Here is a 23,248-nt window from a genome sequence, read left to right on the forward strand (position 1 = left end):
CCAACATGTGACTTCAAACAAAAACACTTTTTTCAGCCCTAGTAGCTTAGCAAGAGATGAGTAATGGATCACAGACAATCACAGGTTAAGGAGGTTTTCTCCTTTGCCGTCTGTGTGCAGCGTTCTCTCTATTTCCAGGGACTTTACCGTTTCAAAGTGCAGTAGCAATCAAGTGCCTCTCATTAAAACCTGCATTTGTGCCAGTCAGTCAGTCAGTCAGGAATGCATGGGAAGGCAGTAACCGAAGTGCCCCAGATAGAAGCTACTCGTCGTGGCTTCTGAATAAAGGCTCATTTCATGCAAGGTTAGACACATCAGTCATTGGACATGGGGCTGGCTTTTACTGCCTTTCAATAAAATTACACATGGAACGTGTCCACAAGGTGAAGTAGAACCTGGATATAAAATGTCTACGTCTGGATTCTCTGCACCTGGTGTGGCCGCTGTCAACCTCAGCTAAAAGTTTGCGGCACATAGCGGATCAAAGCTTCAATGAGGGCCGCAGCCACAGACCCTAGAAATGTTCACTCTGTTTGAACATAGTGAGTGTTTTTATTAGCAAGACATTAGCTATATCAAGGCCAGAGATAGCTTTATGTATATTTCCTAATTAGCTAAAAGCTCCAGTGAACTGTGTTGGTAAAGGAATGAATCTAAAAGGGAATTACAGTCAACAAGCTATTTTTCAGATGAAGAATCATCCTGTCCAGTTACATTCATGTATAAAAACTCCTGACAATATGATGATGGCTCGTGTGAGCCTACAGCAAATGTAACACTATTGCCTCAAATTCTGAGCCCTGTTATCATTCTGTTATAACAAGATCATCTGCTGTGTTTGCAGCCCAGCAGTAACCGGGTTGTTGCCGGGCATTGGTAGCCAGTAATCTGAACAGACATGCTTTTTTTATGTTTTAGCCAAAGATTTTTATTTTTATATATTGTTTCCAATGCTCCACACCTGCCATGCTGTTTCTGTTTCAGAATGTGATTTTGAGCTTTGCTAACAGGCGTACTACTGAAGACCAGCTTGTGAATCTGATTGGAGGGAAAAGTTAGTTTTCTCTCCTTTTGACTTGCTAGCTGTATCTAAAGCAAATTAACTCAAAGGCCATACTACCCTGAATATGTCCTACCTTGTTAACATTTTCCTTAAAATTTCTAATTTATTTGTTAAACATATTGAGATGTAGGTTGCTAACAGCTACAGAGAGAGAGAAAAAAAAGCTGTTATCAAATACGATAATGATGTTTAAATAATCACGGTGCATTTGCCAATACAATGCTCAGTCTGGTATAGTAGTCAATGCCAAGTATTGCAACATGTTATATATATGCTCAAAGTTTTATTAGATTTAAAAGTCCAATTAAATATTATATCACATTTCATTCTACTTAACTCATTCAAGTGACTCTGACATTATGGTTGCTGCAGCATCTTTGAGCTAAACGATGGTAACTTTGTCCTTGTTCCTGCCACATTTATCAAAACCTTGAGCAAACCTTTTCAAACTTTTCAAATTAAAACAGCAATGTTGAGGTTTAGGATATTGAACTTGGTGAAGGACTATGCTCTCCAACTACCCCTGATCTCTTTAATTTCATGTAAAAATTGCTCATTATATGAGGAAAATAGCTGATGTCAGTGGTTACAGTTTGATGAGTGTTGAGAGTTTTAGTCCTAGTTTTTGAAAGACTTTACCAACATCTTGCAAGTAACGAACTCCTTGAACAATTTTCTGCTGTTTAAAATGTTTGCAAGTGATATCTAGATCATATTCTTCCCAGAGTACTATATGTCACCGACTCCATATTTGATAAACTGATGCACACATTTTATGCAAACTCTAAGAACATATGTCTTTTAATGCAGAATGTTCCTTGATTATGCATAAACCAACAAATAAAGATGAATTGTGCCATAATTTGCCATGACCTTAATTTTATGTTCGTGAGCTTACAATGGAAGAAAAGATACTTGCTGCATATGCAAATGGTCCTACTATTTTAAGCAAATGTATGCCAAAAATTCTTGGTAAATGAGCATTGATGAGCAATCCCTCTTTCCCCCAATTTGCTTAATGACGCACTTTTTCAGGGACACCATTGTAGCTCTGAGACTTCTGTCTTTGATATAATGATTCATGGCTATGAGGTAAAGTGCAAGCAAAACAAAGTAAATACATCATTTTTTTTTCACTGCACAAAAGGAAAGAAAGCTCTATGTGATGGATTTGTCTGAATGTTATTGTCTCTCCTTTGTTGCTGAAGTGCTAAGGCTGATGGATATCGATAATAAGTATTCTGTTTAGTTTTGACTGAATGACAGACACCTCATAAATCTTAAAGTTAATTTCTTTACAAGTACATCGTTCATAAGTTTTGAATACTGGCCAAGAACGGTGAAAATGTTCCTTAGTAATGACACGGTATATGCATCACCTGTGCTTTCTGCCTTGTAATGCCTTGTTGCCTTGTTGCTTTGACAAATGACAACAGCTCACCCCTCTGGTTATTAAAATTCTCGTTCATCTCTCATGTTTACCGTCACATGGCCACAGGCCTAGCTACCATCTAAGCAGTTCAATTAAACCATATTTATCAGTGCTTTTCTTCTTTTGTCTTTTGACACCTTGTTTCTTTCAAAAACCATCTTGGTTTCACGGAAAAGTATATTCAGTCTAAAAGAGTTAAAGTTGAGACGTATCGTGCACTGCATTAACAGATTGTAGATAGTGTAAGGTTTTTTGTTATTCTCCTGATCAATCTGCTGTAGTTATAATTGCTCAAATGTCAGAACCTTTGAATCATAGAGAGTGTGACGGGTAATTACTGTTTGAAATCTAAATAGCTTGCAAAGTTTACAATGGATGACAATTTGCTGGCTGCCTTTCTTGTGTTGCTCATTGTGCTCTGTTAGGAGATGAATTAAATCACATGGAATTGACTGTAAGCATAATGTCATGTTAGTAATAGAGTTGATAAATGACTGGCAGAGGTAGATAATCATGGAAAAAATTATTAAAACTATTCTGAAGCAAGTATTGATAACAAACATTTCAAAGTGCAACAGCCACTTCCTGAAAAACTGTTACTTGGTAAATATAATAAAATGTTTCTATAGTGCCTTGCAAAAGTAACCCCTTCAGCATTTCCCTTTTTGATTTTTTTTTTTTATGCGAAAGACCAAAATCAAACTAGCACATAATTGCCAGAGATAAAGAACATCTACATGTTGAAAATATTTTGCACCCAAATCTGAAACTACAGCATAGTAACACCTCCACCATGTTGCTCTATTGTGGTTGTATTTTAAGGGTTATGTGGAGTCCTATTTGATTTGCTTTGCCAGAAAGTTCAGTTTTATTGTTATCTGACCAGAATGTCTTCTTCCTTTTCGCTCAACACTTTTTTTCTTGCTCCTTGACTTTTTTAAGTTTTGTATAGTGTTTTTTCTAAAATAGCCCTGCTTTAAATGTTTTCCACAACTTTATCTCCAAATTGTCTGGTGTTTTTCTTGCTCTTTGTGATTTGTTTTGTACAATAATATTCTTAGGTAAATATATTTCAGAGGCCGGGAGTTTTGAGAAAACCGTGAACTTAGCCTGGGAATTTGAACAAGAGGGCCTTTCAACCTAATTTAACATTCCAAATACTGAATTAACATTAACAGCTGCCTCGTTAGGGTTGGCACTTCTCTCTTTGCGGTGAAGGATGGTTGTTTACAGTGCAGGCAATTTCTGGTAAGCTTTGTAATTTGGAACTCCCCAAGTTACGGGCAAACATTGGGTAAAATGTAAAACTTCCACAGAGTCCAGCAATTGTTTCTTGATAGCAGAGAGTTCAGACTCTCCGTATGAAGAAAATAGCTTAGGACAAGGGGCTGGTTTTCACCAGCCTAGTTTTTCTGTTTCTCAGTCATTGCCACCGCTCCAGCACACCGGCAACATTGAGCTTAAACAACGCTACACGCTAAACAAGGGAAGTGTGTGAGCAGTGTGTACATGAGCTTAACAGCGGTAACAGTTTTCTTCTGGTACTGATTGGTTGCTTCTCACCGGGAGCAGTGTATTACTTCAGATGGCAGATGGACTACAGGGAGGAAGCAGGGGAGATACTTTTTTTTTACTTATTATCTGTCTCATATTCTACTGTCAGCACATAGTGAGAGCTCAATCAAATATATATAAAAAATAATTTTAATGAAAGTTACTTTAACAGAACAACTGTATTTATACCGAGATCAGATAGACACAGGTGTTCTCAGTCTTATTTGCTGACTTCTAGAGGAAACTGGTTGCGCTACATCTTATTTTGAGGTACTGTAGTAAAGGAGGTTGAATACAAATTATTATTATGGTATGTTATTCTCCCTTTTCTCTACAGTTATAACTATGTTATGTTGGTTTCCCATGTAAAATCCAGTGAAAATACACTGAAGTCATTGGTTGATGATGAAGATGTGTAGAAAAAAAGAAAAAAAAGCTTTGAATTCATCAACAGATTCCCTACTCAGCTATATTCACTCTTGTTTGTAATTAGCATTAGATAAGGAAGGTTAGTAAGGCTGATGTTTTTTGTTTTTTTTATTGTCAGTGAATCCTGCAAGGGTTACTCTTAACCTAACCTTTGAGTTAGGTTAAAAAAATTAACCATTTAACTTTTTTGTTTTACACTCATCTATGATGCTTTGGCATTGACCTTCCCAAAAATAAACTGTTAACCTGTAACAACAGTGGTCAATTTGAGGCAAAGATGAATTGAGAGCATTGTCACACCTAAACAAATTAAAATAATTAAAATTGAATCATACATTTATCTTTATTTGGGGAAATTAATTGAAGAAGTACATCACTTGTTTAATTTACTTATAATATGGAAGAATTCAAGATGATGTTTTTTTTTTGTTTTGCTAAAGACAGAAAATAGGCAGAAAATTAATGACACCACCAAGTACTACAGAAAGTACTGATGGAGCGATACATGTCTGTAGTGGTTAACTCCACTGACACATCTGGCTATTAGTTCAACCGCCTACTGTTTTTTCCAGCCATCAGTGCAGATGCACATTTCTCTTTTAGGGCACACGAGTTCACACAGAGGCTTTCAGCTTAATTTCAGCAAAACAGATTTGGACACAATCAACTCATATTCAAAGACCTTGTGAACATGCCTTTGAAGCTGGGTACTTTATGAGCTTATAGTGCTGAAGATCGTTATCTGCATCAAAAAAGCCTTGGTGTTTCTACCTGGCGGGTTTTTCCTCCGTTCATTATACCCTTGTAATATTCTCATTCCATGCGCAAACACAAACACAGCTTTTTTGGTGCTACTCCAGAGAAGTGGTGTCTTTTAACTTAAGCTAGACTTTGGATCACACCCCCTCTCCCCCCATTCCAATTATGGAACCATTTAACACAATCAGATTATTGTCTGGTCTTCTGGTTGTGACCACATAGTTTATTAAAACATTTTGAAAAAATAATGAATAGATCATATGAGACGACTGATTGTCCATTTTATACCTTGTGGACATTGAAGTCAGAAGATGTTAACTGTCTGAAAGTTGGGGAATGCAGGGATCTGAGGCAGTTTCATATTTTGAAGAGAGTTTCTGATGAAAACCATGAAGCCAGTTCAAATCTTGCCTGCAGTGGACAACTCTCTCGGCATTATTATTTAGTATAAATCCATAATAGCTTTAAATAATAGCCAGTCCAAGAAGGGACCAAGACCAAGACAAACTTCTATCATATTAACTCCTGTTAAAAATTGTCAAAGCAGTTCATATAAGTTCAATTTTAGTTATGTTAAAACCACCAATACATTTGGAGCAGGAGATTATTTATGACTAAGCTAATGGATATTTATAGAAGAGGATTTTAGAGGCAGTGCTCCACCAAGGTTTTCCTGTGTGTACTGAGAACAGAGCAAAGTTATGAACTAAATATTTTGATGTTTAAATGTTGTAAAAAGCAAACAGACAATAGTGATTTAAGTGTATGCTAACTTTATACATTTTTACGCTTCATACAACTCTATCAATCAGTTTCTCTGAACAAAAACTTTTGGTTTCATTCTTAATGTGGGTTACACTCTGAAAAATAATTGGCCTTGCACTGCTTCTGCCTCCATTCACTGTGTAAATAATTATCATTTCCTTTGTAAATCAATAATAAACTGACTTGCACATAAACCACTTTAAGTCTGTTTTGCTCTTGGTACCTTATTGGGCCAAGAGAACTAACTACTGCAGGTAAGATATGCATCACTTATTTTCATTGACAAAATCTCACTTCAAAAATTCTGCACCAGCCCTTTAAACAAGAGTCAAGACTTTAAACATCCATATCACTGGCTGATGCATTGTACTGTCTGATGTACTAACATAAGTTATGTGTGAATCTGTTGTTAATGCATCACATGTATTGCCAAACAGCAAACGACAAAATCATCCCATTCGGCCCACACTGCCAGAAGTAATGCTAGTTTTAAATCAAAACTTGAAGTAACAAATAATTTGCATAAGCTATTTAAGTATTGATTGCTGTCTCGGATTTACTTCAAACAGCTGATGCAAATTCCAAACACATTATTACTAGCATCACTTTTCTCAGTGTCATTGCACTGTTCTCATTGTGTCTTTGTTCCTCTGTGGGAAACAAAGAGGACATGCACTGTAATGTATACAGCTCAGAATACATTTGTATACGGTTATATTTTGGGCTTTGGTCAACCAAAACGAATTGAATGAAAATGTGAGTTTACTGAGGAAACCGTGGATCAATAGCATGCTATGTCCATGACCCCCTTCCTATGTGGCTTTCTGATGGCTTACACATTTTTACTTTCATTTATCTTTGTTTTCTTTTATGGGTGTACAGGAGGGAAGGAAGGTGGGCGGGTTTGTAGCTGGTTGAATAAGTTGCTAGATTCTTCTAAACCAGAGTGAAATTACTTGCATGTTTTCTATATGTCTTCGCTGTGCTGTCAAGTTCAATTAATACTTCCAACTCACCCTTAAAATTTTGTTGCATTGTTCTATGCCATAGAGAGAACAAAACAAGATTTCTAAAAGAAAAAAAAAACAAACTTGTGTGGTCTTTGTTTCTAGCCATGTATTGCAGTTTGCTTCAAATATCCTGAAAACAGAATGTAATAAGCTTTTGTTCTTTAAGAAGATCATGTTTAAGCCTAGCTTTCATATGAACCTCTATTTTGTCCCATAGAATATGGAATGATCGGAGAGCATACAGTAAAAAGTCAGCGGCCACGATCAGTTCATGACACAAAGGCCCTGAAGGAGCAAGCTGAATCTGCTAAATTTATGGCACAAACTGGTAATGAAATAGTTATGTTTCTTTACTTTATTTTGTTAACTAAACTTAATTTATTTCATCATGCATGCTCTCTCTTGTACTGCACTTTTCAAGTGGAAATGTTTTGCATTTTAATTTTTTCCTTCCCATTCTCAAACGCCACATATAAAATTAAGGACAATAAATTTCCCATCTCTTCATGGGTATTTACTTTGAATTTAGAGCCTAATTTTTTGTGAGTGTTTCATTTATTGTCATATAGTGAGGTGACAAGTGGCTTATTCAGACAGACTTTTTGAAGAACATTAATTAAACAGCAGATCGAAATAAGGAAGTGATGTGGTTAATCATTTCCTCCTAGACACAATAAATTAAATGTCATTTGAAAAAAAAAGACCCTTAAGCAAAAATTAAACACTTTCTAAAAGTGAACTGATAGATGCTGCCCTTAGAGAATCACTGAAGCTTTTTGGCTTTATCAAGTGTAGCATCAAATTCATTGTTAAAGCCAGAAGGGATTTAAATTCATTTAATGCATCTTATGACATGTCACCCTTTGCTTTTCTAACTTTAATTAAAAAGAAAATAAGGCTGACAGAAATTAAATCAACAATGTTTAGTTTTCAGATTTCAGTTCTTTTGTGTTTTAGTTAGAAAAATCTTTTTGTTCTGACATGGGTGGGTTTATATCTAACTGTTTTTGAGATTTTTATTTTCCTTATTTTGATTTTGGGAAATGTTTTTATAATTGTCATGGGTTGATCCATTTATATTTCTGTCATTGTTTGACAACCGTCTTTCCTTTCATTGCCATTTTGATTTATAAAACACTGTGCATCCAACACATACATGCCTGTACTAATACACAGTCATTAACATTCCTCCTCTCCATTCGCCGCAGGTGTGTCTGTTCCCCTGTTGAGTCACATTGCTGGGCTTTTCTGTTTCTCATTCTCACCCGATTTACTCTCCCTATACTGCCTCATTGAACAAATTGATCCACCTTTCAGTCTATTTTATGATCTCCAAAAATTAAAGGCAGGATTAAGATCCTATTTGGCTGAATCTCTGTCCCGTGAAACAAGTTAAAAGCATACCGTGTCTTTTTGTTCTTCTTCTTTTTTTTTGATCTGATCCAGTCTGATGACTCACAATGACATAAATGTATTCAGAGCTGCAACTAAAAGAAAATGTTCATCTCTGTGTTAAATTGTTTCTCTCAAACATTAAGCCTCGAAGAAAATTAATACTTCACCTGGGGGTTTGACATAATCAGACATCAATTATTTGGTGACAACTCTGATGAATTTGTCTCCACAACTCTCACTAAATGATTCCTTTTGCATTTAGACTATCAGGAATTTGAAATTCATCTCAATGCTTCATTATATTTACATGGCTTCATTCAAGGCCTTTTTTAATCACAAAGGGCCCCATAGGGGTTCCTATATTACTTACATACCCATCAAGAAATATATGTGGTAATTTTATCTGAAGTCTGCATACAGATTTACATAACTGTGGAATTATAGTCTTAAAAACTTGATCTGTGGAACCAGAATTCTCCTTTCTTTGTAGTTCAAAGAAACCTTTTGGCACCACAATTTGAACTTAATTTGAGAAAAGGTCTAACCCAAACTTGAAGTTGGTCGATGTCTGCTAAAAAAAAAAAAAAAAAAAAAAAAATACTGCTAAAGTTATAACTTTCCTTGATAACAATAACAAGGTCATCATATAAAAACAAGTTTCAAAACCAATAGCCTTTCATCAGTGTTATCAAACATAGATGGTTCACCGCAGTGTAAGGGAATCCACCTCTAAAACACCTTTTTCCTGAACTAACACCATTAAATTCCATTTTCTATTATTTTTTTGCAGATGTTGTCTTTCTTGCATGTCACCACACTCTTGTAATTTTTTTGTTTTGCTTTCAGTTTTACCAAAATGCATGCATTTCTTTAAAAAAAAAAATGAAGTAAAAAGTTAGATGTAACCCTGATGTCTACTGTAATACCTTCTCTGTGATCTTTGCATAAATACACACTTTTACTTTATGGTGGAAGTCTGATTAATTTACACAGCTCTGCGACACTGCAAACATAATTAATGTAACTACTCTCTGTAATCGCAGTTGCAAAAACACTTATGTGCTGCATGCTAATTAAATATGAAGTCAGATGAATTAGGCTCCAGTATTCATCAAAGATCACATAAAGGTGGCACAGACTGTATAATAGCATTTCTGTAAATCTTTAGAGTCCCCTTTCTAATCCCAACGTGACTCATGTGGGCCCCTTCCAACTTTACTCAACCCAGCCCAACTTGCCCCACCCACACTCCGTAAGCCGTGCGCAGGACCGTATTGCTGCATTTAACTAGTGTCACCCTTCTCCCACACAGGTGAATCAGGTGCAGAGGAGTGGTCCCAGTGGAGCTCATGCTCTGTAACATGTGGTCAAGGGTCGCACGTGCGAACAAGAACATGTGTCTCACCATACGGAACACACTGCAGCGGCCCTTTAAGAGAATCAAGGGTTTGCAATAACACTGCCCCTTGTCCAGGTAGTGTTAGCCGCAGATTCTTGACTATTAATGTTTTGCTTCTTTGTTGTTGACATGGGAGGAATTTTGTTGCTCTGTTCTAACAAAACTTTGAATGTGTCTATATTTAAGAATGTGCTGTTATTATTTAGAGCTATTATAACTAATCTAATCTTTCCTATTTCCAAATATTTTTGTAATTGTTTTTTTGTTTTTGTTTTTTTCCATTGCCACTTTTTTTAGTTTTCCCATTCCATATAACTGTAAAGCAATACATCAGCATAAAAAAATGGCTTCATGACATGTGGACCTGCATGGAGCTCGGGGAGTCATAGATACTGATGTCGTCAGCGTCATTTCCTTGAAGGTCAACTGTGCATTTAAAAATAGCTTGGCAGAGTTTCTCCAAACAAGCTGGAAGGCATTTCATCATAAACTTATAATGGCATGGCAAATGAGTCACTGGTAGTCAGGTATCAGAATAAGAAGCTTTTCTGACTGGTGATTGCAGCATGCTAATGCTTGTTAGTATTCATCTAAAAGGAATGCAAACTCCCCTGCCACCATTATCCATTTTTTGAATTATTTACACAGGAAAATAAGTAGATTTAGTAATTAAATTCTGCACTCGTGGTTAGTTTGACAAAGCTGATAAATGCGGTGTTTCTGAGACTACTTTGCAAACACCAAAGTAATTGAAATGATTAGAAAACACTGTAAGCTGCACTGTAGCTTCAAAGATTTTTGATGAACCATACTTCTTTTACCAGATGGGACATGTGTAAGTAAGTACTTGGTGGCTTTCAAGCAGGTAATGATCTTTTGTTGAATGTGAACTCTGAGAAACGGACCCCAACCTTGTCCAAAACTGGAATAATGTAAGATTGTCACACTATGTTAAGCAATTTGTCATTAACACAAAAAAGAAAAAAGAAGATTCTAAAACATATTTGCGACAAGACACTTACTGAACAAAAGCTTAGTGTACCAAATCTTTTTTTTATTTTATTTAGTTTGCTAATATGTAATTTCTGCCATTTTAACTGTTTAATAATTCTGTTTCCTGTTGCGATAAACAGATTTTTTTCACCTATTATAAAATCAGAACCTATTTTTTTTTTTATTCTGTCTTCTAAAATCAGTTATTAGTTAGTACAGTTGTAGTAAACCTTGTTACACCACTGTACTGGGTCAGTCCAAACAAAACATTTGTATAATTAAAACCTCATAGGAATAACAGATTGTCTTTCTTTAAACTACCTGTATTATGCCAAGATTAATATATAAATATTTCCAGTCTAAGACAAATACAAGGCTTGTTGGCACAATCAGTGAAAATAGCAACACTACTGGTGAGCACTGCAGGGTGAAATCAAACATGCTATTAGGAAACCAAGGCTTCCACAAAAGTTGTGAGACTGTTCTCAAAACAAAGCATCTGCCAAAACAGATTTCTGCTTCATGAAATATCTCCTTTGATTCTTTAGTCCCCTTTAAAGCTGAACTGACAGTGCTCACCTTTCTGCCTTTGAATTCCATTCACTTTATGTTGCAGAAGGAAAACAGCTCAGGAATTCTGAAAAAATGCATCCCCAAAGGATATGTGCAAGATAAGCAAACAGTACAAACAATAATGTTAAGATGTTTTATTGGTGCACTTATTTAGCCATGTTGACAAATGTGACATTGTTGCTTGATTCTGATTAAATGACATCATCAATTTACAGCATTTTTATTTATTTTTTTTTGCTACCAAAGTCATATAAATTGTTATCAAATTTTATTTATTATGACGTCTTTTGTTAAGCACAGGCCTAAACTTCTGATGGTTTGATAAATGAGCAAAACCGATTTGGTTTCATAGAGACATGGCACTGAAAACAAAAAGTGAAGAAAAAAATATAAAAATTTATCACATTGCATAAAAAATATGTTTGCAACTTGTGTTAGTATTTTTTGGAGAAACTACCTCACTTATTATTAAATATAATAATAACTATTTCTATATAAACTATAGTTTTATTATGAATAATAATTTGAGTTTTGCTTCCTCTTGACACAAAATAATAATAAGACAGCATAGACATGTTTCCTCAACAGTCAAATGGAAATGAGAGTAAGTTCATTAGTTAAGTCAGAACTAGCTTACGATAGTTTAAAGATTAAGGTGGAAATGTAGTATCTAGAGTAAATTAAAAGTGGATGTTGGCTAAAGCTTACAGCATATGTTTACAGGGAAGGGCAACCTCAAAAGTTAACACATTAAAGTGCAGTTTCATTTTCCAGTATTTCCAAAATAATTGTGCTTATTGAACAAAATCTTAATTTTTTTTTCTGATGCTGCGCTCTATAAAATCATACCAGGGGACCAAAAAGTGGATGTTATGGAGTTAGTAATCTGAGTAGTCTGTTTATTGTACCGACAGATAAGCTAACATTACTTTTTTAAACAATATTATCTCAAAAAGGGGCTGCTTGTGGTCCTTTGGTGCCAAAAATCTCAACTGAACTAAACTAAATCAGAAAAGTTTTTTGTTTTGTTTTTGCATAGAGGAAGTGCCAAGCCAACCACACATTGTGATATATGAAAAAAAAATCTTTAAGGACTTGAAGGTGTCACTCAGCTTAAACTCAACACCATCAAACGGTCACACGGATTCTAGACTGTGCAAATGGTTGCCTTAGTAAAGTCGAGTAATAGATATTTGATAATAAATGCATAGAAATTACAAGCAGTGATTCTTCTGATATTAAATTCTTCTAATATTAAAGATGGGTGAGCAAAAGAAGACTGTGGTGGACACTCTTATACCTCAAAATGGGAGGTCAATAATAGCAAGTTGGTTTTAGCACAATCTTCTCAGGAAATTCCTTCTACTGCCAGATGTTTGTTGGAGGTATTATTTTTGCAACAGTGGTGAACTCATCCTTCTGAAGAGTCACAGATCACCAAATCAGTCTCCAGAGTTACACTGTGCTACATTATATATAAGCAGAAAAAAACATAGTACTGTGAACAAAATTTTAATCATGGTAATGATGATGGTGAACTGTTTTGGTGGCTTTGAGCCTATGAATTTTTACATCTAGTTATGATGAGTTTCAGTTTACATTTGTCTCCTGATTGTGGCCCAAAACTTGGACTCAATTTATAATTTCCATCTGTAAAATATTGTTTCAGACAAAGAATAGGCTTTTTTATTGGAAATGCTATTATTATATGTGTTACTTGTGACTAAATGTCTCTACAACATGCAATTAAACATTATGTTTGGTTGATATTCCAAGTTTTAATTTCGCCACCAGCATCATATTTAATGTTTAAGCATCATATTTAATGTTTAAGCAAACATATGAATCAAAAACCTTTCTCTTTATGTTCCCAATCTGAGCTTGATCATATGCATCAAGAAATTTAAAGCATGCACTGCAGCAGTTACTGGAGGAAAACAAGCAAAAAAAACAACAAAAAAACATGAAGATGGATAGATCCTTCAAGAAAAATGTTAAACTTTTGCATTCTGGTTGCAGCTAGTCCAAGATAACAAGGTTGAATCTCAATGAGGAGTTTTGAAGTACAATTGAATTCGAGATAGTCTAGTTCAATATAGCTATATAACATTATTTTTTTGCAAATGTTTTGCCTTTGATCTTAATCTGGTTTAAAAATAATTTACTTATTGTAGCATATTGTGATTGCTCTTGGCTGTAATAATGGCTGTCGTTCAGAAAAAAAAGACAAAAATACTCAATCCTGTTTCATCAGCTAGCTGTGTTGAATGGCCTCTTTGAACCCTAAATTTTCAAAGTAAATGCTTCAACCACAAGGGTACTCTTAGCTAAGAGCATCAAAGGAGCACCTAGAGGCAGGGACAGATGATGGTTTACCTTCCTACCATGAACCTGATCCCAAGATTTGTGCTTCATGGATAGTGACCCTTCTGAGGAAGAATCATCCACTCCCTGTGGATAAAGATGTCAGATTTTAAGTTCTTAAGCCCTATTTGCAGTGAAGAAACGAAAAAAGGTCAACAGAGACTCTGGATTTACATCAATTTTTCATAAATTATACCCTCAAGTTGCTTTTTTTTAGGGAAATGTTGTTTGCAAAGCTTGGTAGATCAATTCCTACCATTCTTACTACAATATTGTGTAGGTCAATAGAGATCATTATTTTTGAATTAGCTAAAACATGTTTTTATTAACATCATGCATCTGTAAAAGCTATTTTTTCTGTCTGTTTTTCAATTGTATCAGTGAATGCATGTATTGGTTCAAATAAAAACTCAACTGTAACTTCAAATATTTAACAAGAGGTTAATCTCACATTTGGAAGAAGTCAGTTTTATTACAGCAAGCACCAGGTGAAATGGGAGATGTGCTTCTTCTGCATGCTTTTCAGATTTCCACATTTTACTCTCCAAAATAAAACTTTTTAGCCAATGACAAATATTCTCTGCAGCTCAGTAAAAATTCACCTTCTGTCAGTTAAATATGGCTAAGCCTAGAGGCAAACCTAGACACCACAATCTCATCTTTAAGTGGCTATTGCTCACAACAATGTTGTTTGTACAAATTGAAAAACAAATGTATTACAAAAAGTATATCAGAAAAATACAAAATATATTGGATATACAGTATATAGATAGATAGATAGATAGATAGATAGATAGATAGATAGATAGATAGATAGATAGATAGATAGATAGATAGATAGATAGATAGATAGATAGATAGATAGATAGATAGATAGATAGATAGATAGATAGATAGATAGATAGATAGATAGATAGATAGATAGATAGATAGATAGATAGATAGATAGATAGATAGATAGATAGATAGATAGATAGATAGATAGATAGATAGATAGATAGATAGATAGATAGATAGATAGATAGATATGCAGTTTATTATTATTTTGAGCAATGCATTTTAATAACACATTTAGCTGGACTGCAAAGAAATACCCTGGGAATTAGAGTATGCCACATCCTGTTTTTAAATAAACTATGTGTTTTCATCCAAATAAAGAAAGAAATAGGTATGTCTTTTTAATTTTTTAAGCTGTTACTTTTGACCTACTATTCTACTACTTAGAGTCAAAAAACCCAGAAAATTCCAAATTTCCAAATAATTCCATTTTGATGACCGGTTGCTATTGCACAATAAAATATGCTTCCTTTTCTCTTTCGTTCACAAACTATTTAGAGGTCTAGAAACAAGTTACGAGTTGTGACTTGTGTGTGTACCCCTTAATATATATTTTGGTGTATGGACAGATTCCTGCAACCATTGTCAGGTCACATTACATCACAGGCTGGTTGCTATTACACTTCCTTTCAACCAGCAAGCCTCAAGCTGAAGGAAATGGGCTGAGTTCTGTGTAGAACCATCTATGTGAGATTTACTTCCTTTTTCTAATCAATATTTTAAGGTGTTTAGTGAAATTGGTTGTGAAGAAGTATTTGCTCTGGTTTTGGAAATAATAAATACCCAAAAGAGCAGAGAAGGTGGATATCTGTGGTGGAGACTTTGCAAATCTCTGCACTGTGTGTTGCGTGTATCACTAACATGTTGCCAAATACTGTGATTGATTTTATTTCCTTTCTGGCTCAGTGACGTGTGAGTGGTTTGTTTATGCTGTAACAAAGAAGGAGACATTGATTAGGCCTGACGCCCTTTCTGTGCCCGCAGTACACGGTGTATGGGAGGAATGGTCACCATGGAGCCTGTGCTCATTCACATGTGGCCGGGGTCACCGCACTAGGACTAGGATGTGTGCTCCTCCCCAGCATGGAGGCAGGGCCTGTGATGGACCTGAGACCCAGACTAAACTTTGCAACATAGCCCTGTGCCCAGGTATCACCTGTCTGCTCTCTAAATATATTACTATCTTACAATTGCAACAATATTCTCTAAAGGTATGGATATAAGAAGATTTCAAAAATTGAAGTCCTTATTTTTAAAATATGTGTTTATCCGAATTACACAGCTTAAGCTGCGTTGTCTTTAACTTATGCAATACTGTCAAGGTAAGTCAACAAGAAATATTGGATAGAGGATTTGTACTGCTTTTGAGCCTTCTTGCACAATAATGCGGTTTAGGAAACCCTGTTGAGATTGAAGACAGTAATACTAACATCAAAATCACTTACTAGCAATTGCCTGGGAATGGTAAGCAGATTAGTGGTGATGAGTTTTTCCACACAGTGGATGTTAACTGTGCTCTGGAAGCAGAGTTTATGAAAAACCCTTAAGTTCTTGCTCTTTTCCTGGAAGCAGCTTGCAAGAAACTATAAATCGTCATAATATACATTTTGATGTGTGGGATTCTTTACCAACCTATTTTTTAGAATGTTTAAAATAATTTAGATTTTGATTAATTCTCATTTAGGCCAGTTTATAAAAAAATAAAAAATAAATAAAAAATAAAATAAAAAAACTACAGTGCCTTGCAAAAATATTTAAACATTTTAAACTTTTCCATATTTTGTTTTATTACTACAACAAATTTCAATAGACCATTTGCAAATGCCACAAACCATATACAAGACAAGTGTAAAAGAAGGTGCTCTATGGAGATGCTTTTCTATAGCTGGTGCAGGAATGACCACAGTTATAATAAGATGAATTGACCTTAATGTGTGGCAACACTGCAGTAAATTTGCTAGAGCCACCAAAAGCATGAAACTTGACATTACATAACAAATGTCCGTGCTAAAATGCATTTGTTTAGATCAAACAATACAAATCTGTTGGAGTGGCTGGCCCTGTCACAACTTAAAAATGTTGTCAACAGACACTTCCTACTGACCATGAGCTATTTTACAAAGAAGGATGAGAAAACAAATCCAATCTCTATTTGTAAAAAGTCAATAGAAACATGTTGAAAGCTTTGCAGGTACAACTATGATGAAATGATGGCTAAATGTATTTTCCCACCACACTTATTAGATTTTTATTTGGACAAAAATAAAAATATAATTTCCTTTGTGAATGTGAATAAAATCTCAAAGGGAGTGTTTTTTTTGTTTTTTTGTTTTTTGTTTTTGCAAGGCACTGCAGCACAGAAGCCCAGCCTGCACAATTTTCTAAAAAAAAAAAAAAAAAAGACAAGAGTTCATGTAACAGTTTGCTCGCTGCTTGATATCTGTTTTATTGGCTTTCAATCTGAGAGAGGATACAAAAATCTGAATATCACCCCCTGTTTCTGTCTGCCCTCTTTTCCCCCTTGCTTGGGACATGCTTGTTGGGTTGTGGTTGGTGCCTCAGTGGACGGACAGTGGCAGGAGTGGAGCTCTTGGAGCGATTGCTCGGTGACCTGTGCCAATGGCACTCAGCAGAGGACCAGGCAGTGCTCAGCAGCCGCCCATGGGGGATCTGAGTGTCGCGGTCACTGGGCAGAAAGCAGAGAGTGCCATAATCCTGACTGCACAGGTAAAAATCCTGAGCCTCTTAATTCTTTATCCACTTTTATGTCTAAATTGGAAATGATGACAAACAGAGGCTTATATGCATGTCTCTTGTATTTTAATGCACATTATTACAATTGTTAAATACTGGTATCATTACCAATGGGTTTGGATAGACTTTCAACTTGCTTTTTACAGATTGTGCACACTTGCCTTTGCCCAATAGCAAGAATCAAAGCTGTGTTGTAAGAATCAAGACTTATGTTTAATACCTTGCTTTATCAAATGGATTTGAAAAAATCTGATCAGATAGACTGTATGCATTTCACATAATTTAATGTTAGCTGCCCAAAACTCTCTGTCAACATTGTGAATGTATTAGACGTTCAGAGACGTCAGCTTAATAGTCTTGATCAGGCTTTGAATTGTCTGATCATGTGAAGGGTCTGAGCACTCCCATAATCTCCTGATGCAATTTTCACTGCAGCAGTGTAAAACAGCAAGGTTTCAGTGCTGTGTTTCACTGGAAGGCTTTTTTGAGTGTTTCAATTGTATCAACGAGGAGTTCACTTCTTTATTTCAGACCATCCGTCCAAAATTTGCAACCAGCTCTCTGACCTTGTTCTCTTTTTGATCCATGAAATATTAAAGCGTAAGAAGTCATAGTTTTCATTTTATGTTTAGATAGTGCTGCCTCCAAATGAATCAACACATTGCACCATTTGCTAATCTTTTAAGTTGTGTCTGCTTAGCAGTTATCAGCTTTTTCCAAGCTGTATGTCAAGTATTATTCAGAAAATAAATTATTACTTTGAAAAGTACACATATCGACCATGAGAGATCCAAGACAACATTTGTAGAACCAAGACTTATTGGTCTGAAAAGGAATAGAAAAACTCCCAAATAAAAAATAATTCAGGCCTATGCTGGATTGAAATTTATTTTTTGAACTGCTGCCACATTGAGTTCTTCGTAGCACATGAGCATGCATCTGTTTGAGGAATCAATCGCTCCTATGTGAACCAATCCATGAGTAAGTAACAAGATCTGATCAATGTATTCAGAGAGTTTTAGCCAACAGGTCAAAAGGTTTTCTGCTGTTTGTCTCATCTGGAAGTTGTTCTGACAGAGGATGTGTTTAAGTGTGAAGCAAAGGATAAGTGGAGGTTAAAATGAGAGTGGAGCGTGTTTCCTGCTTAGAGGGTGTTGTGCCTTTCTGTTCAGACAAGTGCATGTTACTGAATACGTTGCTGAAGGGAAGGAGTTTTTGTTGCTTAATGGTGGTCATAACAAGGACAGAAAACATACTGCTTCATCTGAGAATTCTTGTGAATGAAAAACGTCATAGATGTCTGTTTTATTTTTGTGATTTTGTCATCTTGCAACAACAATTCAGTAACATTTGGCTTCAATATGATAAACCAACAGAAAGTAGTGCGTCAATGTTGAAGGGAAGAAAAATTATATTCTCTCTTTCTAAGTTTGAGCTGGGCCATTCTTTGTTAGTTTTCAAGAGATGGATTGAACAATACTTTATTAGATGTCCAAATCTTTGGGTATTGTTCTATAAACCTTGATCTATTTTTTTATATACATATAGTTCCATTTCAGATCTGTGTGCTGTGATATTGTTTGTTCTCTAAAGTTCTCTAACAAACATCTGAGGCCTGTAAACAACAGCTGCATATCTACTGATTACTTACAGATGGGCTGTATTTAGTATTCAGAATGTCTGGAGATAACTAATAGTCCTGGTTGTGTTTGGGTGTGTCATGGAAAAATTACAATAAGGTCACATCTGCTAGTCATGGGGTAAAGAAGGCTGAATGCAAATGCAGACCACATGTTTCAGACTTTTGTTTGTAGAATTTTATGAACACTGCATATAATTTTATTTCACTATATGTGCAATTATGTGTTGGTCTATCTATTCATCCCGAATACCTTGATGTTCATTGGTGTAGCATAAGAAAATGTGAGAAAGATTCAGGGGTGTAATTACATTTGCAAGTGACTCATTGATTACTCTTTTAGCAGCTTCTTTAACCAGTTAACATGGGATGTTTTCTTCTTTCTTTCAATGTTGCCAAAACTTCCACCTAACAACTTTATTAAAAGAACAAACACATCAAACATATATCAAAATGACATTCAAATTAAAAGCTTTAAGGCGACCACATAAAACACAAAGACAGACTGTATCTTTGGCTTTGCTTTCTCTCTTCTTCTCTGAAAGTATCGGTTTCTCATCAGTATTGATTCTGTTTTAGCTAATGGCCAGTGGAATCCCTGGGGTCCGTGGAGCGGCTGCTCTAAGTCCTGTGATGGAGGAGGGCAAAGGCGTGTCAGAGTGTGTCAGGGGGTGGCGGTGACCGGGCAGCAGTGTGATGGGAACGGAGAAGAAGTTCGAAAGTGTAGTGACCAACGCTGCCCAGGTGAGTCAGAGGATAATAAGCCTCGAGTCTGAGGAGCCACAGTTAAAGAAAGAGGGATGTGGGGTGATAATTATCTGTGCAGAATAAGTGACGTGTCATGTTATACAAGATAAGATAGCGCAGAATCAGAAGGAGACGGAGATAAGATGACGTGAATGACAGAGTATGAATATGTATGCTTTGATGCATTAAGGGCAGACTGAGAAACAGAATAATCATCAAGTTGCATTGTGTGTCTTTTTGAAGTGGAGTCTGAAGTAAAGTCTCTTAATGCTTCCATTCTGTGAAATACACAAAGCAATTTAATAAATAAATAAATAAAATAACATCAAAACCCCTTTTAACTTTGTAGCCCCTACACTCACAAAAAAACACAATTTAAGAAGCAACCGTTTTATGACAATCCCTAAATTACATGGTGATAGTCATTGACACTGTTGCAGCTTTGATCTCTTATATTTCCATACATTCTAGTCTGAAGTATGAAGAAATTGTTGCATCACTTTGGAAATCCTAAAAAAACCTCTTTGGTTTATTGTAGCATCACTTGTATCATTTTACTCTCCAGCACCGTATGAGATTTGTCCAGAGGACTATGCAATGTCGATGGTGTGGAGACGGACCCCTTCGGGAGAGCTTGCTTTCAACCGATGCCCACCCAATGCTACAGGTAAGAAATGATAGTCCAGTATGAAATGAGAAAAGCAAGTTAACAAACACTGAAATAGTACAATCACATCTACAGAGGATCAGTGTTAGAAATACTGCAAAGGTTACTCTATTGTTTCACAATGATTATGCATGCAAGTTAGTTAGTGTGTCAACACATTTTCATCTAATTTGGAGGATAGTTTTACAATGCTTTTGTTATAGGTTAAATTTTTTAAACTTCCTCCAGTTTTTGTGCTCTTCTTTTTAAAGAAAGTATTCCTCCCAATTTTTATGCAGCGAAAGCCTCTCCCAAATGAACAATATGCTTCTATGGTTATATACCAGAATGTGTTTCTTCATCAGAGAACACAGCACATATTCATTCAGTCCATTTCCATATTCTCTGGGGTTACTCCGGGCTGCCCCTGTCAGACCACAGTCTGTGCACTGAATAGGAAAAATAGTTGACTTTGATCCCAAAGGCATTGTTAAAGGTTGAAGAAAGCCACACTGAGATGCCTTATCAAACATGAAGCAAAGGAAATGGATGTGCAGACTGAGAGAAGAGAATAGGTGATGCATGTTTTGAATTTGGGGGATGGAATAGGATAAGAAGAAGGGGAAAAAGAGAAAAAAATAAGAAGAGAAAGAGAAAGACTGGAGCCTCAGATATATCTGCTGGGAAACCTTTGTTTTTGTTGAAGGTTAAACTGCTAACCAACATGCAACAGAACAATGAGGAGGGGGTTTGAATGCTGAGGTTAGATGTGTGTTTGGCACAGTGAGTGTTGCTCTGGTGTTCCTATCTGACATTTATTTCATAGGAAAGAAATGGGACTCTGGCAAACTGGTTGCAAACTCACTGTTATTCACAGATGGCTCACCTGCGGCAAAGTTAAGCTGAGGAAGATTTACTAGGATGACATTAACTTTCAGGCTTGACATTAGTTTCATGGTCAATAACTGTTTGACACTGTGCTTGCAGTAGCTTTGAGTGTGTCCTGTATATATATATATATATATATATATATATATATATATATATATAGGTGTGTGTGTGTGGGTGTGTGTGTGTGTGTGTGTGTGTGTTTCTTTTTACTTATTTTGGACTTGTTAAGGGAAACATTAACCCTGAATTTGTGGAAAGGTTATATGACCAAATTCAGCCAAAATCTAGCACTTGGTTTTGTTTTAGTTTTTTTATCAGGGGATTTTTTTATTGAAAGCACTTTAATGAGTTCCCATAGAAAAAGTTTGTAATTTTATTTAATTCTGTTCTAAGTTTGGAAAGGCATAAAGATATACAGATTACAGAAAATAATTGTATTTCAAGGCTTTATTCCATCCATCCATCCATCCATCCATCAAAACTTCCTTCCTGAAATTTTGCATTTCTTTTTTTTTTAATGAGCTGAAAAAGACCAAGAACCCTGAAGATTTGAGTCTAAAGAACTACAAAATTTGGAGCTGAGAAGTTCAGATCTATATTCTTTGCAATAATCAATGCTGAAAGACTTTTTTGCACAGTGCACCAAAACATGAGTTTGCTCCTAATGTTATCATACCTCTTTGCCAGAGAGCTACTTTATCTCTGAGCAGTATTATGATGAAGTACAACACACGACAAGGCAGACATATTTCATATTTAAGCACAGCACCTCTGCTTGTCAAAGCTGGCACAGACCACAGAAAAAGATCATGACTAACTACAATTGAGGTGAGGTCAGATTTATTTGTAAAGCCGTTAATCTTACTTTCAATGTCAGTAGGTTTTTGTTTTTTTTTCACAGGGGTCCGCATTAAAAAACTATTAAAGAAAAACACAACCTTTGACTTTTTCCAGTGACTTCTGAGAGCATGAGTAATAAAAGGTTGAACTACTGAGCTGAAAAAACAACAGTGAAGCATGAATATAGTACAGACATGTTTAGAGGCTTTTCCACAACCTCACTCCCTGTCGGTGGGATCATCAAGGTCATCACAGGAGGAGAGCAGGGCCATCAGCACTGCCTTGGTGATCATAGATGACAAGTGGTGTCAGAGACGGGAAGTAAAGACAAAACATGAGGATTGACATAGGCAGCACATAGATCTATGTTATATTTTATTTAATAAATATTCCTAAGTAGCACAGTATAAAGGATACATTTAATGCATATATCATCTTGCATTAGATAAACCTAAGCTGAAAGAAATTATCAAAGAAAAATTAAACAAGCAGAAGAAGTATTTCAATGTTCATGTTGTCCATGTGTTATAAAGATTTAGTAGATCATAAAAACCTATTTATTGGTTAAAGTTCCTTTCTTCCAAATAAAACAATCTGTTAATGAATAAAAAGCCAAACTTACTACACATTTAGCAAAATGTTTCATCATTCTTTAACATGTATATGCACAGTTGGATTTTGTAATTGCTGATATGTGTAAAATTGTTTTTAGTAGGAACAGTACAGACACATGCAAATATTTTATACCACTTTTTTGACATCGCACCATGATACTATATTTCTGACATAAATCTACATGTCAGCAATATGTAGACTGCAATCACAATCATTCACTACTGAGAAATGGGAAGAAAACTACAAGTAGCTTTCAAAATAGGTTCCAAATGATATTAGTTGTGGCGTGTTTTTTCTATTTAGCTTTGCTGTGTGAGTAGTAGTATTGTACTGACACCTTTTGAGCACTAAGACATAAAAATTTTCTCCATCATCCAGAGACTTGTTATTTTTATATTCCTACCATTTGTCGTGGTAAGGTTACAAAAAATATTTCTCAAAACTTTGAAGACCTGCTTTGTTAATCATTTCTGACTGAGTCTTTTATCTTGAGGACAGGCTGTTTGTACAAAAGTTTCTCTTTTATAAGGATATAAAAGCAGT

At 35.5% G+C, this 23,248-nt stretch overlaps 1 protein-coding gene across 8 annotated transcripts in view; it reads left to right on the plus strand.

Annotated features, from left to right (window-relative positions):
* adgrb3 (adhesion G protein-coupled receptor B3) overlaps positions 1-23,248 on the plus strand; it is a 175,426-nt gene that overhangs the window by 83,444 nt on the left and 68,734 nt on the right. For 6 of the 8 annotated variants that reach the window (XM_044137166.1, XM_044137168.1, XM_044137162.1 and 3 more), the window contains exons 3-8: positions 7,230-7,340; positions 9,720-9,881; positions 15,558-15,722; positions 17,136-17,300; positions 19,546-19,710; positions 20,279-20,380. In XM_044137166.1, coding sequence (XP_043993101.1) covers positions 7,230-7,340; positions 9,720-9,881; positions 15,558-15,722; positions 17,136-17,300; positions 19,546-19,710; positions 20,279-20,380 — 870 coding nt within the window. The remainder of the gene's footprint in view (positions 1-7,229; positions 7,341-9,719; positions 9,882-15,557; positions 15,723-17,135; positions 17,301-19,545; positions 19,711-20,278; positions 20,381-23,248) is intronic. The other 2 variants (XM_044137167.1, XM_044137169.1) reach the window with 2 other exon arrangements.

The sequence above is a fragment of the Gambusia affinis genome, linkage group LG13 (genome assembly GCF_019740435.1).
Source record: "Gambusia affinis linkage group LG13, SWU_Gaff_1.0, whole genome shotgun sequence".
NCBI classification, from domain to species: Eukaryota; Metazoa; Chordata; class Actinopteri; order Cyprinodontiformes; family Poeciliidae; genus Gambusia; species Gambusia affinis.